The sequence below is a fragment of the Exophiala mesophila genome (genome assembly GCF_000836275.1).
Source record: "Exophiala mesophila strain CBS 40295 unplaced genomic scaffold supercont1.3, whole genome shotgun sequence".
NCBI lineage: Eukaryota > Fungi > Ascomycota > Eurotiomycetes > Chaetothyriales > Herpotrichiellaceae > Exophiala > Exophiala mesophila.
Window position 1 is genome coordinate 2,040,734 of NW_015622506.1, and position 14,530 is coordinate 2,055,263.

Sequence of the window (14,530 nt, forward strand, 5' to 3'; positions counted from 1 at the left end):
GAGATTTCATGACTGATGGGACTGATTCATCATGACCTTGGCTTCGTGGCCTCTTACTAATAGTGAGATCTTCGTTGAGATCGTCTGGTTGCTGCCTGAGTCAACTATCCCTAGTCATCACCCTAAACAAGTGATGTTCAGGCACCTGACAATCAAAAGGGGACTGGAGGACGGGAGTGCGTCATAGAGTTGGCATCTCCAAGCAGGTTGAGTGTATGAGTCGATACAAATACCTAGGGTGTACCTTGTACCTAACCACCAGTGCCGCCTAAAGCAATTACTGAAGTACCTCAGACACTAGCAGTATCACGTACTATAGGCTCCATCCTATTACCCAGTGGTTAGACGCAACCGCAGGTAATTACAGTACATCCCAAGTATTGCTGCAGCCTGACGCAACATCTCCCCTCCTCCAGGAGCCTCCAGGAATTGACCTCCTCAGTGTCTGTAGGCTTCTCAATCTCCTCACTCTCTTCAACCCACTCGTGGAGTCGGCGCCCCTATAATTATAGTTTCCACCCGGTAGCTGCCTACTTTAGGTACTTCCACATCCTGCACGACACCCGTACGTCCCCAATTGTTGTCTCCGTCATCTTTCCAAATATTTCCAAGGATTGACGCCCCAATAGCCTGCTTATTATTCTTATTATTGACGCTCTGCGCCGCAATCAACAGTCACCCCATTACTTTCCCCAACCTCATCTTTTATTTCTTTCTTGACGCTCACTGCCTGAGTCTTTCCTGTTCGTGGTTTGCAACAAACAGTCTGCACTCAAAGCTCCTTCCTTGCGACACATCTGCCACGTCCGCCACCATCGCGGCCACCCCTCCCCCACCTTCCTCCTTCGCCTGCCACCGAAAACCCGCAACCGTCTGCGCCCACCAGCAAGATGGCTGCCATCCTCAAACTCACTCGCAAGTATCCTCAATTTCAACAGCAGGAGATCTTTGCCCTGCAAGACGCCTTTCGAAAACTCGATGTTGACGACAAAGGCTACTTGGACGAAGCCACGGTCATCAAGGCCGCCCAGCAGTCCGAGAGACAGTCGTACGATGCTGTCAGACAGGCCTTGAAAGAAGTAGAGCTCGACAGCTCCCGGCGGGTCGAACTCGAAGACTATGTCGACCTCATCGCCAAAGTCCGCGATTCATCTCCCGCACAACAGCGTGCCGTTTCGGGTTCCCAGAGGCCCGCCGCAGCTGGCCCCATACCAACCAGCCCTCGACATGGCTCGAAACCAAGTCTGGGTGGAGGATCCGTGGGAAGAATCCAAGTGCAAGGCTCCTCGGCCAACGTAACACACACAATCAACGAAGAGGAACGTACAGCGTTCACCACTCACATCAACGCCGTTCTTGCCGGAGATCCCGACATCGGCCATCTTCTTCCCTTTCCTACCGACACCTTCGAGATGTTTGATCAGTGCAAAGATGGTTTGGTTCTGTCCAAGCTCATCAACGACAGTGTCCCTGACACAATTGACGAACGAGTCCTGAACAAACCCGGCAAGAAGATAAAGACCCTGAATGCTTTCCACCAAACCGAAAACAACAACATCGTTATCGAGTCAGCCAAGGGTATTGGCTGCTCCGTGGTCAATATTGGCGCTGGAGACATTATCGAGGTCAGAGAACATTTGATTCTGGGTCTGATTTGGCAAATTATCCGCCGGGGACTCTTGGGCAAAATTGACATCAAGCTTCACCCTGAACTCTATAGGTTGCTCGAGGATGACGAAACCTTGGAACAATTCCTGCGACTCCCCCCGGAGCAGATTCTATTGCGGTGGTTCAATTATCATCTGAAAAATGCCGGTTGGCAACGCAGGGTCACCAACTTTTCTGGCGATGTCAAAGATGGCGAAAATTACACAGTTCTGTTGAATCAACTGAAGCCCGAATATTGCTCAAGAGCCCCTCTGCAGACCCGCGACCTCCTCCAACGCGCCGAAGAAGTGCTGCAAAATGCCGAAAGGATTGACTGCCGCAAATTCCTCACCCCAACCGCACTTGTGGCCGGCAATCCCAAACTCAACCTGGCTTTCGTGGCCAATCTCTTCAACACCCACCCTGGTCTTGATCCCCTCGAAGAAGGCGAAAAGCCTGAAATTGAAGACTTTGATGCTGAAGGCGAGCGAGAGGCACGTGTCTTCACTCTTTGGCTCAATTCTTTGGATGTTCAGCCAACCGTCAACTCGTTTTGGAACGATCTCCGTGATGGAACCGTCTTATTACAGGCATACGAAAAAGTCATCCCAGGCAGTGTCAACCAGCGTCACGTGAACAAACCACCAGCTCACGGCGGAGAGATCTCGCGCTTCAAGGCTGTCGAGAACACCAATTATGCGGTCGAGTTGGGCAAGCAGAACCACTTTTCCCTTGTCGGCATTCAAGGTGCAGATATCACGGATGGCCAGAAGACATTGACGCTGGGTCTGGTGTGGCAGTTGATGCGGAGAGATATTGTCAGCACACTATCTGGCCTTGCACAGCGCATGGGCAAGCGTGATTTATCAGACTCTGACATCATCAAATGGGCCAACCAGACAGCCCAAAAAGGAGGCAAGAACACACAGATTCGAACTTTCAAGGATCCCGCCGTCACCAGCGGCGTCTTCCTACTCGATGTTTTGAATGGTATCAAGGCAAACTATGTGGATTATGATCTGGTGACGCCTGGCAAGACACATGAAGATGCCTACTCGAACGCCAAGCTATCAATCAGCATTGCCAGAAAACTTGGTAAGACCTTGCAGCTGAACAAAAAGGATTCCTGCTAATTATTTCTAGGTTCAACCATCTACCTTCTGCCAGATGATATTGTTGAGGGTCGGCCCCGTTTGGTCCTGACTTTTGTTGGTGAGTCCTTTTCTGTGGTTTTCCAAAAATCTTCCCTTTTACTAGGCTGACGTGATTGTATAGGTGCCCTCATGCGAACTGCGGAGAAGGCTGGAGCGTAAATGCCAGGAAGCTCACCATGTGACGCGTTTGACTGGAGAGGAGATGTCTTTTTGAGTTCAAACACAACTTGCGTTAGCGGGCAATAAGCCGTTTGACTCTATGTTGGCAGTGAAAAATTCTACGTTTACATAACTGAGATCCATGCATCTTCTTCTGACCAATTCTCGATTCAGCCACTCTACTAAGAGGGGATCACGGCCACAACATGCATAATCACTGAATGTGCGGAGCCGAGTGGCATCCTGCTACACGATAGTAAACTCCAATGGTGGTTACAGTCGAGCAGAGCTTATGCATTGACACTATCTCGCTAAGTTACGCATAGCTCTAGGCTCAGATTGGCTTCTCGCCTTGGTTATTATACACATCACACTGTCCACCTTCATGTAGATCTATCCTGTTTCTGTTGCCAACACTCCACAGAAGAACTTCAACCAGGACATGGCTTTGGTAGGCCTCTAACAGCAAGTCCAACATACCAGCGCCGCTACAAAAGTGTGTCGCCGTATGTAGACATCCATATGCTAGAAACAAAAAACACTGAGATCATAGAGTATGATTGAAGTAGTGCGATAAAAGTGACTGGTCGTCGTCGCCAAAGGATATAGGAAAATGCAGGATGGTGGCCAGAGTAGAACTTCTGTATATACAATTGTCGTGCTTGACCTAAATGTCAAGAATCATGAGACATGTCTGTTGTCGGCTTTGGCTGCTGTGGCCGTGGTGGTAGCCATGATCCGGTTTATACAGATGAAACCGAAATATACGCGTCGTGAGGGTTTTCTTTGGAAGAAAGGTAGCAAGCTGTGAGGCTCCGAAACGCCGATGCTGGTTGGGTAGAAGACATCATTAGAAAGAATATTGAGGGTATCGTGGCAATGAGTGTGGCAGTATGGCGAGGTGAGAGTAAGAGGAAGAAGAAGTACCGCCTCACTGTGGAGATGAGTAGGCTGCCGCGTCGTTTGGGACTTGAAATGCATCAATGAGGCTATAAATCGCTGGGTGAGTTGTCAACCCAATGGTGGTACAAGCATTCGACGAGATATCAGAGAGCAACGCCAGAAGCATCTGAATCTCCATAGTCGCGACGTTGACGAGCGTGGCGGCGCAAGAGACCTTCGTCTTCCTCGTCGGCCTCTTCTTCCTCATCGATTAATCTGTGGTACCGATGGGCACTGATCATCGTATCGCCTTCATTGGCTCGGAGCTTGTTGGGCAGATTTGAGGCACAAGCACACAGACCAGCACAGAAGGTATCCATGGTCTCATCGTCGCAAAACTTGTAGGTTGGGCAGTTTATTCGGCCATTCTCGCAGGTGCACACCTCTCGACAAGTGTCGAGGGTGACTGGAGGCCCGCCGTAACAGGACATGCGTTGGTTGGTGTTGCGGCATGTGAGAAGGTTGGGTCTGTTCATGGGATGGAGCTTGGTGAGATCATTGGCCAGGTGAGGGCTCGCCCCTGTCGACTCTTTATTGGGGACGACAAACCCAACACAGAGGCCGAGGAACAAGGCTATCAATATAAAAAGCCTGGTGAAGATCATCGCAGCGCTGGACGCTGGTCTGGTGTCGCTGGTGGAAGGGAAGTGGCGATCTAGGCGGTGAGCTACAGGATCGGAGTAGGGAGAGACTAAAAGCTGGGGATGAGGGTAGGGAGTTATATCGAGGATCTTGAGACGGTTCGTGCGCGGGAATGCCGTGAACTGGAGCCCTGTGTGTCGATCACGGCTTTCGGCCTGTTGGGCATTGTGATGAATGGGATGCCATCTCGACGACTCGCTCCAGCACGAGGATCCTTTTGGTCTGAGAGTGGAAGACGGAAAGAGAAGGCTTAGTCCATTTTTGGTCGAATCCAAGAGTAGTGGGGAGGGCATGAGGGCACGAGCAAAACCCATTGGTGAGAAATGGCTCTAACAGCGGGATGTCATGACTCTGGCAGGATTTCTGGCGTGTTGTCAGATGTCAGATCTATGACAGCCCAGTCGGAAATGAAGCCTGCACGGGCCAAGACAGAGGAGGCCTGGACTATGGGCACAGGAAGGTGTCTCGACCCTTGGACGTGATCATTCGCGTGGAAAGCTGACTTTCGTAAGTACGGAGCAAAGAACGCTGTATGGCTTGGAAAACATTGGCATGATGCATTGAGTGAGACAGATTGGTACGCGGGCCATGACAGACAAACCATGGGGATTGAAAGGAAGTCGCATGCGTAGAGGACAATATGCCACCGTGCATTATGATTGAAAATCCAGGGGACGACTGAGGTTGTGGCATGACATGACTCTCGCATAGGGATATTTGTGTACGTGAAACACGATCATAGGAGAAGCATTGGCGGTCCGTAAAAGGCGACGGTGTTTCTCTTGCCCCGGATGGACGTAAATATTCACGAAGATCCAGATGCACACGTTCCAGTAGACCGATCGAGCAGTACCACGTGGTCAGGAGGCTAGGCGACGAGTTACTCCGCCTCGTAGCTTGGATCGTATGGCCAGGCACCAGTGAGAAAAATAAGGTGTAGATGGTACAAGATGAAATTGCATGTAGGTAATCTGATCGTGTCTACTGTGGAGAAAGTGAGTAAGGAAGGATCCGAGAGAGGAACGTGCGGCAGTTGAGTGCTGTCAGACAATCTGGGATGACAGGTAAGGGGATACAAATGGAGAGGAAGAGAGAGAGAAGAAAGCTGAAGTCGTGGATGAGAATGATGGGGCCGAGGGGCTTCGGAGAAAGTATTAATCCTGTTGTCTAGGCCCTAGGGGGAAGGAAGGAACATACGGAGTACGGAGTAGTTGTCGTGGCACGCGTCGCAGTGGTAAGTGAGCTCTGATGGGTGGTTGGCTTACGGAAGAAAACAAGCTCACCAAGGCGCACGGGTGCCAAGGCGGCTGTCGATGGACCCTGGGAAACTACGGACTAGGGAAGGCACGATAGAGGAGGACCTGGAGTAAATTCTCTGAGGCAGGGAAGGTGCAACCCAGTTCTCACGCATCACCAAATAGGAAGGAACAGAACAGTAAGAAACAACAACCGCAGTGTGGCCAACGATGCCGCCTCACTTCTCGAATTCTCTCACTCACAAAGGTGGGGGACTGACTGATCAGTCTCAACTTTGAGACCCTCTCGCGGTGCGACTTTACCACCGTTACCCCAAAGCTTCTTTCTGAGGCAAATTCCAAGGTTTTGACTATCGGAAGCCTCCTGGTTGTGCCGTGTTAGCCACACCCCGGACCACTTCGTCGTCACAGGCAATGGATCTGCAACAAGAGGTGCTGTTTACATGCAACCACGGTTGTCGTAGTGTACGAGTCTCGGCCGACCCTACCCTTGCTCGACGACATCCGCGGATGTAACTTGATGTCCAGCTATGGCATCTCTGATGTACAAAAAACCCCTCCAATGACCTCATCCTCCCAAGGAACGGCAAAAGGCCGCTCAACAATGGAAGATATGTCTGACTTCGAGGTAAGACGCTTTACAATAATGCTCCAAGTTACCTTCCCCTCACACATCTACCACAGTTTTCAAAATTCCCAGTCTCGGTGTATCCGATCTCTCAAAGTCCAGATTGTGACCATGTCCTCATTATTAGACGCCAGCAACGGTGTCACCATGCCAGCCAGTCACTCAGGCGGGGATGCAGACGAAAAAGATCACGGCATTGACCAACATGAACATTCCTCAGCTGCAATCACCATAGACCCCGAACTGGAGAAGAGAGTGTTACGCAAGATTGACTGGCACGTCCCACCTCTCGTGACCTTTCTATTGTAAGTTGGTTGACTACTGCACGGACATAGCCAGATTGTGCTGACACAGTCAGCCTGTTGTCATTTTTGGACCGGAGCAATATTGGGAATGCGAGAATTGCGGGAATGGAGAAAGACCTCAATTTGACCGGCGACCGATACGACTGGTTGCTCACCATCTTTTACATTTCTTACATTGTGTTCCAGTTCCAGGCTTTTATGTGGAAAATCATGTTGGGCTCCCCGAAATTACATTCAAGTAATATCCTCTGACAGAAGTGTCCTTTAGCAAGCCACACACCTGGGCATGCATCATCACTTTGGCATGGTAGTTCAATTCACGTACAGAAAACATGAGCATCACTAACACCCGGATCAGGGGAATCATTGCAACGTGTCAAGCGGCTGTACAGTCGTGGGGTGGAGCCATGGCCTTGCGATTTCTGCTCGGTGCTGCAGAGGCAGGCTTCGGTCCTAGCATCCCTTATCTCCTGTCATTTTTTTATCTGCGACACGAACATGGCTTCCGCAGCGGCATCTTCCTTGCCGCCGCCCCACTGGCTAACACCTTTGCCGGAGCGTTGGCATATGGCATTACCAGTGGACATTCTCGACTTGCCAACTGGAGGCTCCTGTTCCTGGTCGAAGGGATTCCGACCATACTGGCAGCACCGTTGGCATTTTTCTTCCTTCCTGACAGCCCGACCACCGCTCGATTCTTGAGCGAGGAGGAGAAGCAGGTGGCTCGAGCCCGCGTCATCCGCCAACATGGGCACGATAGTGAGGATCACAAGATCAGTTTCAAGGAAATCGGGCAGACATTACTAGATGCAAAGGCTTGGTTCACCGCGGTGAGTGCCGACAACAAAGACATCCAACTCTTTGGCGTGGACTGACCCAATCGACAGCTCATGTACTTTTCATGTAATGTGTCGTACGCCTCGTTGCCAGTGTTTCTCCCAACGATCCTGAACGAGATGGGATTCTCCTCGATTACGGCACAAGGCTTGTCGGCGCCACCATATTTTGTTTCTACCATCGTGACAGTGACCACATGTTGGATTGCTGATCGACTGCAGCAACGGGGCCTCATGATTGCCATGCTGAGCTGTGTAGCAGGCATTGGATATGTCTTGCTGGCGACATGCACCGCGGTCGCGCCAAGATACTTTGGGACGTTCCTGGCGGCGGCCGGTGTGTTTCCGGCCATTGCCAATACTCTCCCATGGGTGGTGAACAACCAAGGGTCCGACTCAAGGAGAGGCATGGGGTAAGTGAGGAAATGGAATGGCAAGGTTATATGCAATGCTAACAGCCACAGTATCGTGCTCCTGAATCTCGTCGGTCAATGCGGGCCTTTGCTGGGAACGAGGGTGTTTCCCCAAGACCAGAAGCCACGCTACGTCAAAGGCCAAAGTATCTGCGCGGCATTCATGTTTTTCAACGCATTCCTTGCATTGTCTCTTCGTACACTTCTGGTGTGGGAGAACAAGAAGCTGGACAAGAAGTATGGGGTCTTGAAGAAATCTGGCAAGACAGACGAAGGGGGCCAACCTGGGACGAACGTGGGTGTGGAGAATTATGGAAGCTCTTTCAGGTACATTTTGTGATGTAAGTTTGCAGTCGCCATGTCAAAAAATGTCGACTTCGTTACTATCAGTCAGCATCAGTGAATGAATCCACGTTTTGTTCTCACGGCCCGGTGATGGGTAGGTTCTTTGTTGGTTTCGGGTTTAGTAGACTCCGTGAATCCTGGGTGGGAGGCTTCGAACTAAGCGGTCATTTTACCGTACCCGACCATTGCTCGGAAATGTGGCAAGGTAATATAGCAGACAGATGGATGGAAGAGACCGAGAGACCGAGAGACCCGTCTTCCCAAGTCCTGATACCAATGGGAATACGATCCGCAATCAGTCCTGATAGGATTATCTCCGGACGACTGAGTAACACCGGGGGGGGGGTAGAATCTTGCTGCCCCACCAGATCTTGGGTACGACAGCGAGATGGAGATTCAAAGCGCTCTAGCCGCAGACAAAGCCCAAACACTGAAGATTTAGATGTGGGTGGGCAAAATCGCATGGACAATGATAGGCAGTTTGACACACTAAAAGATTCATTCTCAATTATGCAGCGGGCTTTTGCATATGGATGGACCATGATTGGTTTTTAGGCCTATGAACGGTGCTTCCGTGGTCGGAACCAGCATCTACGGAGTACGGAGCCCCTCGGCCCCTCCCCTTGGGTCCATGGAGGCCATGGAGGCCATGGATGACAAGATGGGCATGGCACCAATAATACACAACTAATTGTGGTGTCGTACTAACTCAAGGTCTCCGCTCAAGTATCTTGGTACGTCAGCTCATTTTGGCCGATACAACATTTTGGTTTACGATCGCCAGGACGCCCGAGAATTGCCAATACTGATCTTAACCCAAATCTCACTTTGGGACCTGTGCAAGACGATCGATGGCGTTCCATGGAGGGTTCTTCCACTTTATGTTACTGGTCAGATATGAGCAAAGGCCCGCATAGATTACATAGCAGAGTTCCCACCCATGCCACCCCCAATGCCACCCTTGTACACACTGTGTGCCATGCTTCCTTCCCAAAGAAAACAACCGCTCCTGCCGACCCATGTCTATCGTACCTACGTGACCCGCGCCTGCCTGGAGTACATTTCCCTTCCCTATATTACCCCGCGACTGCCCTCGATAAGAATTCCATGGCATCATCTTGTCCACGTTGTCCACATTGTCCACCTTGACTAGACATCCAACGGCAAGACTTAACTCAAGAAAGTCTTGACGAGCCTTTCAACCCTACAAATCGACCATTCTTCCACGTCAACCATGGCATCAAATCCTCCAGGATCTTGTTGCTACAAGGGCGTCAAGCACGAGGGCGACCCTGTTGGCGAATTTGTCACCATTGGTGACTTTGAAGCATACGTCAGCTGGCCAGAGAACAAGTCAACTGAACACGCCATTCTGCTGTATGTTGCCCATGTCCTCTTCCTCTGACCTCTTCGCCTCGACTGACGACACTCGATGCAGCATTACCGATGTCATCGGCCACCGGTTCAACAATGCTCAATTGATCGCTGACCAGTTTGCCGCCAATGGCTACTTTGTCCTCACCCCAGACTTGTTCGACAAGGACCCCATCCCCTTGAACCGACCGGGCGACTTTGACATTATGAAATGGCTGTCGGGTGAATATCACCCGCAGAAGAAAGCCCATCTTCCTCCTGTGGTCGACCCCATCATCGACGCATGCATTATTGAGCTCCGCACCAAATACAACGCAAAGGTACGTATGTCAGGTGGAGTGAAATATGATGCATCTCCACAGCGGAAAGAGTATATTGCTAATGCCGGCCCCTTCAGAAAATCGGTGCAGTGGGCTACTGCTTCGGAGGAAAATACGTAGTGCGACATCTCCGACCGGATTCTGGCAAGATTGACGTTGGATACACGGCACATCCCTCATTTGTCGATGCCGCTGAGCTCCGAGACATCAAAGGCCCTCTCGCAATTTCCGCCGCTGAGACCGACCATATTTTCCCTACCGAGAAACGTCATGAATCAGAGGTCATCCTGAAAGAGGTTGGCTACCCCTACCAGATCAATCTGTATTCTGGCGTTGAGCATGGCTTCGCTGTGCGTGGGGATTTGAATAACCCTGTGGCCAAATATGCAAAGGAAAGCGCCTTCATCCAGGCTTTGCAGTGGTTCGAAGAGCATCTGAAGTAAGTGAGTTGGTCAGTCGTAAGTGAGAATGGCATAGGAGAGGAGGTGGCATCTAAGACAGGTTGAGGACAATGGTTCTAACGCCTCGACTCCGACCTAGGTCACCCAAGGAGAAATCAAGACTCTGAAGCTAAAAGCTGGTAGGCGGGCATCTCCTGTCTAGCATAAAAAGGACCAAGATGCCATAGTTACAAATGCAAAGGAACCTGCTTACGTGGGTTGCAGTGAAAACCCCTCAGGATCACGATCATTTCAAGCCAATCTGTGAAGCTGAGTCACCTGCTGGCACATGGCACATATAGCTGAAAGCTATGCATGAATGCGGCAGCACCAGGTGAATGCGCAAGACCAAAAAAAGAGAAGAAAAAAAAGATTGTGGCGACGCTTGGATTTGAACCAAGGTCTTCCTCACCCCTTTGCCACTCAAGTCCGCGCGTCGGTATTGTCCCCTTCCGCCCCCATACATCCCAAATACCCCCACAAGGACTCCCGGCCCAGGCAATGTTGCGAACAGCACATCCCAGCTCAATGATGTGAAAAGCACACCCCAGCTCAATGTTGTAAACAGCACACCCCAGCACGGGCCCGAGCCGGTGTACACAAGTGGGGATAGATGGGGACTGTGGGCGGAAGGGGTACCGACGGCTTCTTTGAGGTTGGCAACCCGTAGGGAGGATGTGCTCACCGACTGCACCACGTCACCTTGATATTGGAAGAGAATTCTGAGACCCCGCGCGTTATAGAGCGAATTTTGTCGCGTGACTTGAGGTGAAGACTGAGTCCGAGATAGTGAATGATAGTGAGTGAATGACTCGCGTGTCTTTGATGGTATCGATCACAATCAGTCAGTTCCCATCATTCTTCAAGACAACCATTCATCCCTGCTGGAAATCGATCCAAATCATGAAGACAATCACCTTTTCTTTGTCCTCTTGTTCCTGTATTCACACGGCCATCCGCCTCCATATCTGTCTCAGATGCATCTGGCCCGACCCAATATCAACGGTCTTTGCGGCAGCCATCCAATATCACCTATCGATCAACCCAGAACCCGCTGGACATCCACCTCAATTGGAACACCAAACCCATGCTCCTTACCTCCCACTCGATTCTTCTTCTTTCCTACAGCCTCAACCTCCTTGATAGAACGATTCAACACCGCCGGCGACGTCATATGGTCATCCTTGCGACACTTGATGACGAGCGCTACACCATCCTGAAGCCCCTTCTTCCCCAGACCCGACGTCCAGCGAGCATGAAACTCTAAGCGCGGCTGTTTCGAATTCACCTGGCCCGCGGGATACACATCACCCACCAACAAAGCCAGTGCGCCAAGATAGTTCGTCCAGAAAACTTCCTGTGGAGTCAGAATGGCACGAAGTCGCTGTTCGGTGTGGGAGTTTGGAGGGGCCAGGTCGACGTTCCACCGTTGACAGAGAACAAGGGCGAGCAGTGCGCGATCCGTGTGGGAAATACCATGGGCTGCCGCCAGAACCCCAACCAAGGGCGCTTGCATTGCAGCCGTTGATCGTGATTCTTTGGGTAAAGGCGAATGCAAATACATCATATCAGCCACCGACCGGATGAACGAGCGGGTGAACGAGGGTGGAACGTGGCGGTCAAGGTCATTCTCTCCAGGAAGGCCTGATAGAAGGAGTCGACCAATCTCTTCGGCTGAATTGGGCCCATACTGGGCAGTGGCGGCCTGGAGAGGATGGAGGGCTTTGGTGGCTGGATCTAACGTGTCGAAAAGAAACCCTTCTCTGACTCCTCCCTGACAGAAACGGACATTCTGAATCATGGGAAGTGCCGCCACAAGGACATTGACCAAGAAAGCCACTGCAGGTACCTGAGCTGCTCTTCGCTTTGAGATGCGAAAGACCGACTCCTCGGCCGCAACGGTGCTGATTGTCGCCGTCTGCTGGAATTCTCTCTTCTGTACACTGAAGCCATTGATGATAGGGATGGGATATGGAGATACCCGATGTTGAGACATGAGCAAATAACCCCATCCTCGGAACCCACCACCGGATAAGTACAGGGTCAATCCGCCGTGTTTGGCTTGATATTGGAGCGACTCTGGCAGTTCGAGGTCTCGATAAGCCTGTTGGAATTCCTGCTTCATTGTCTCCTGGAGCTCAGCGTGAGCTTTTGCACCGTCACGCTGGAGTTGAATTTCAGCGAGTCGTCGAGTCATGGCCGCTGCCCCATAGGGAAAGCTGAATGAACCTTTGTGGCTGGTTTGCACTTTACCATCCTGTGCTATCATCCAGGTGATTTGCGTACTGCCGCCTCCTAGGTCCATGACCAAGCCACTCACTTGATCGAACGAGCTGGCAACCCCAAGCGCTCCAATTCTTCCCTCGATCTCCTTGGGTAACAAGTCGACTTCCCATCCTGTAGCCTCACGGATCTGCCGACGATAATCCTCTGAGTTGTCGGCCGTTCGTGTTGCTTCGGTGGCCAAGATACGGATATTGGTTCCGGGAACTCCAAAGTCGGCACAGGTGGTCTTGAATTTGAGCAATGAAGTCACCACTGCGTCGATGATTTCTTGCGGGATCGGTCCCTTCGCCCCTCCCGCGTACGAGTATTGTGCGTCATAGAGTGAAATGCCTTCGCGATCTTGATATACCGTTGGCAGTGAACGAGCGGTTGATGGACTCAGGTCTGTGATGGAGAAGCGTATTCCATTGCTAGTATCGGACGAGAAAGTCAGACATGTTCACATCATTGACAGACTATGGGGGACGAGACGGTGACTGAGCGTGCCATCTGACCATTTGATGGTAAGATCAAGACTAGCCAGTGATCGATATCCAAGATTCCCTGGAAAACCTATGCAGGGTCTCGAAAACTCTGATCCTTTTGGGACACTTGGGGAAGGAATATCAACATCAACTTACCTTCCCATGTCAACCAGCCCATACAGACTCCCCTGCGCTACACCGCGTAACGACATTTTCTTATTTTGTTCACTCTGGTGGCCTTCTGGAAACTTTTCGTCGAATCTTGTTGAACATGCTGATCAGAGTGGCTGGTTGTAGCTTTATCAACCACACAGATACATGTACAAGAATCCACACGTTGTTCTCGGACGGAGCACGTGGGGTGGGAAGTTGTTTTTGTCCCACGTGCAAAGCGTCGACGTCATTGGAAGAGAGAGATCATGGTCACGTGGCTCAGCCTTGGCTTGCTTAGTCATGTTATTTGATCTCCTCTTAATATTATCATCTCACAGAAGTTCAGAATCATAAAGTTCTGGTTCTCAGAATATTACAATCTATGCTCTATTGTTCTTCGCAGAGATCTATAGGACACTGCTAACAATCTCGCCAAATCTCTCCGGACTCTCAATATGAACAATATGCCCAGTATTAGGGACCATAATAAACTTGCTCTGGGCAATGGAAGCCAGTTTCTCACTCTCCTGAGGAATGGTCCCATCATTCTCGCCCGCAACAAACACAAAGCGACCACCGTCACCGGCAGCTGCAATCCTCTCCACCGTAGGGAAAAGATTCAACCCTTTCAAAGCAGCAACGCTTGCGGTATACGCTTCGAGAGGTTGACGCGCAACAATGGACTGGAGAGCGGTGGCCTCGCGAGCGTGCGTGTCAATCCATTCCTGAGGAAACCACCGTGAAATACTCTGGCCCGCTAGGTATGGAATACCATGTTCTTTCGCCAGAGCGATGCGTTGGTCGAATGTCGCGTTGACGGTATCGTCAGTGGCGGCTTTAGTGCCGACTACCAAAACGTGCTCGACGCGATTTGGCCACTTGGAGCCAAATATCAATGCTACCCCTGCGCCAATGCTCAATCCGATCAGGCCGTGCAGTTTATCGACTTTGAGGTGGTCGATGACGACCAGCAGGTCTTCAGCTAAGTCATCCATGGTCAGTTGTGAATAATCGTATTCAGGATCCGTCGATAACGGTGAGTCTCCATGGAATCGAGCGTCATATCGAATGACGGAGAACTTGGTCTGGATTTCTGAGACAAATTCGTCCCAGAGACTGGTGCTGGCGGCTAGAGAGTTGGATAATGCGATGATCGGTTTCGATCC

General features: G+C 51.0%; 5 protein-coding genes across 8 annotated transcripts; 3 read left to right on the top strand and 2 right to left on the bottom strand.

Moving 5' to 3' along the window:
* The first annotated feature begins 291 nt into the window (after nucleotides 1-291).
* PV10_04336 lies at nucleotides 292-3,449 on the top strand. 2 transcript variants are annotated; one of them, XM_016368879.1, is made up of 3 exons: nucleotides 292-2,742; nucleotides 2,791-2,859; nucleotides 2,923-3,449. In XM_016368879.1, the coding sequence occupies exons 1-3, from the start codon at nucleotides 891-893 to the stop codon at nucleotides 2,958-2,960; spliced, it is 1,959 nt and encodes a 652-aa protein (XP_016224667.1). In that variant the 5' UTR covers nucleotides 292-890; the 3' UTR covers nucleotides 2,961-3,449. The 2 variants fall into 2 exon arrangements, with proteins under 2 accessions (XP_016224667.1, XP_016224666.1); XM_016368878.1 differs by having other exon boundaries at nucleotides 2,791-3,449.
* On the bottom strand, nucleotides 3,245-4,710 carry PV10_04337 (uncharacterized protein; the record flags this gene model as incomplete). The annotated part of the gene is made up of 2 exons (XM_016368880.1): nucleotides 3,245-4,569; nucleotides 4,668-4,710. The coding sequence occupies 2 exons, from the start codon at nucleotides 4,708-4,710 to the stop codon at nucleotides 4,007-4,009; spliced, it is 606 nt and encodes a 201-aa protein (XP_016224668.1). The 3' UTR covers nucleotides 3,245-4,006.
* A 1,610-nt stretch (nucleotides 4,711-6,320) lies between these two features.
* PV10_04338 lies at nucleotides 6,321-8,870 on the top strand (the record flags this gene model as incomplete). Of its 2 annotated transcripts, XM_016368881.1 has the most annotated exons (6): nucleotides 6,321-6,733; nucleotides 6,787-6,945; nucleotides 7,002-7,040; nucleotides 7,092-7,563; nucleotides 7,621-7,982; nucleotides 8,034-8,870. In XM_016368881.1, 6 exons carry the CDS (start codon nucleotides 6,321-6,323, stop codon nucleotides 8,320-8,322), a joined length of 1,734 nt encoding a protein of 577 aa, XP_016224669.1. In that variant the 3' UTR covers nucleotides 8,323-8,870. The 2 variants fall into 2 exon arrangements, with proteins under 2 accessions (XP_016224669.1, XP_016224670.1); XM_016368882.1 differs by having other exon boundaries at nucleotides 7,621-8,870.
* Nucleotides 8,871-9,343: 473 nt separating this feature from the next.
* On the top strand, nucleotides 9,344-10,686 carry PV10_04339. 2 transcript variants are annotated; one of them, XM_016368883.1, is made up of 4 exons: nucleotides 9,344-9,704; nucleotides 9,766-10,021; nucleotides 10,099-10,460; nucleotides 10,562-10,686. In XM_016368883.1, exons 1-4 carry the CDS (start codon nucleotides 9,562-9,564, stop codon nucleotides 10,587-10,589), a joined length of 789 nt encoding a protein of 262 aa, XP_016224671.1. In that variant the 5' UTR covers nucleotides 9,344-9,561; the 3' UTR covers nucleotides 10,590-10,686. The 2 variants fall into 2 exon arrangements, with proteins under 2 accessions (XP_016224671.1, XP_016224672.1); XM_016368884.1 differs by having other exon boundaries at nucleotides 10,099-10,686.
* Nucleotides 10,687-10,860: 174 nt separating this feature from the next.
* PV10_04340 (uncharacterized protein) lies at nucleotides 10,861-13,513 on the bottom strand. The gene is made up of 2 exons (XM_016368885.1): nucleotides 13,368-13,513; nucleotides 10,861-13,157 (listed from the first exon to the last, which is right to left on the bottom strand). The coding sequence occupies exons 1-2, from the start codon at nucleotides 13,421-13,423 to the stop codon at nucleotides 11,501-11,503; spliced, it is 1,713 nt and encodes a 570-aa protein (XP_016224673.1). The 5' UTR covers nucleotides 13,424-13,513; the 3' UTR covers nucleotides 10,861-11,500.
* Between the last annotated feature and the right edge of the window lie 1,017 nt (nucleotides 13,514-14,530).

Bases quoted from the DNA above. Each gene is read 5' to 3' on its own strand.
- PV10_04339 (XM_016368883.1), top strand. From the start codon at position 9,562: ATGGCATCAAATCCTCCAGGATCTTGTTGCTACAAGGGCGTCAAGCAC. The intron at 9,705-9,765 runs GTATGTTGCCCA...CACTCGATGCAG, and splicing joins ACTGAACACGCCATTCTGCT to CATTACCGATGTCATCGGCC. The intron at 10,461-10,561 runs GTAAGTGAGTTG...ACTCCGACCTAG, and splicing joins TGGTTCGAAGAGCATCTGAA to GTCACCCAAGGAGAAATCAA.
- PV10_04340 (XM_016368885.1), bottom strand. From the start codon at position 13,423: ATGTCGTTACGCGGTGTAGCGCAGGGGAGTCTGTATGGGCTGGTTGAC. The intron at 13,158-13,367 runs GTAAGTTGATGT...GTCCGATACTAG, and splicing joins GGGCTGGTTGACATGGGAAG to CAATGGAATACGCTTCTCCA.
- PV10_04336 (XM_016368878.1), top strand. From the start codon at position 891: ATGGCTGCCATCCTCAAACTCACTCGCAAGTATCCTCAATTTCAACAG. The intron at 2,743-2,790 runs GTAAGACCTTGC...AATTATTTCTAG, and splicing joins CAGCATTGCCAGAAAACTTG to GTTCAACCATCTACCTTCTG.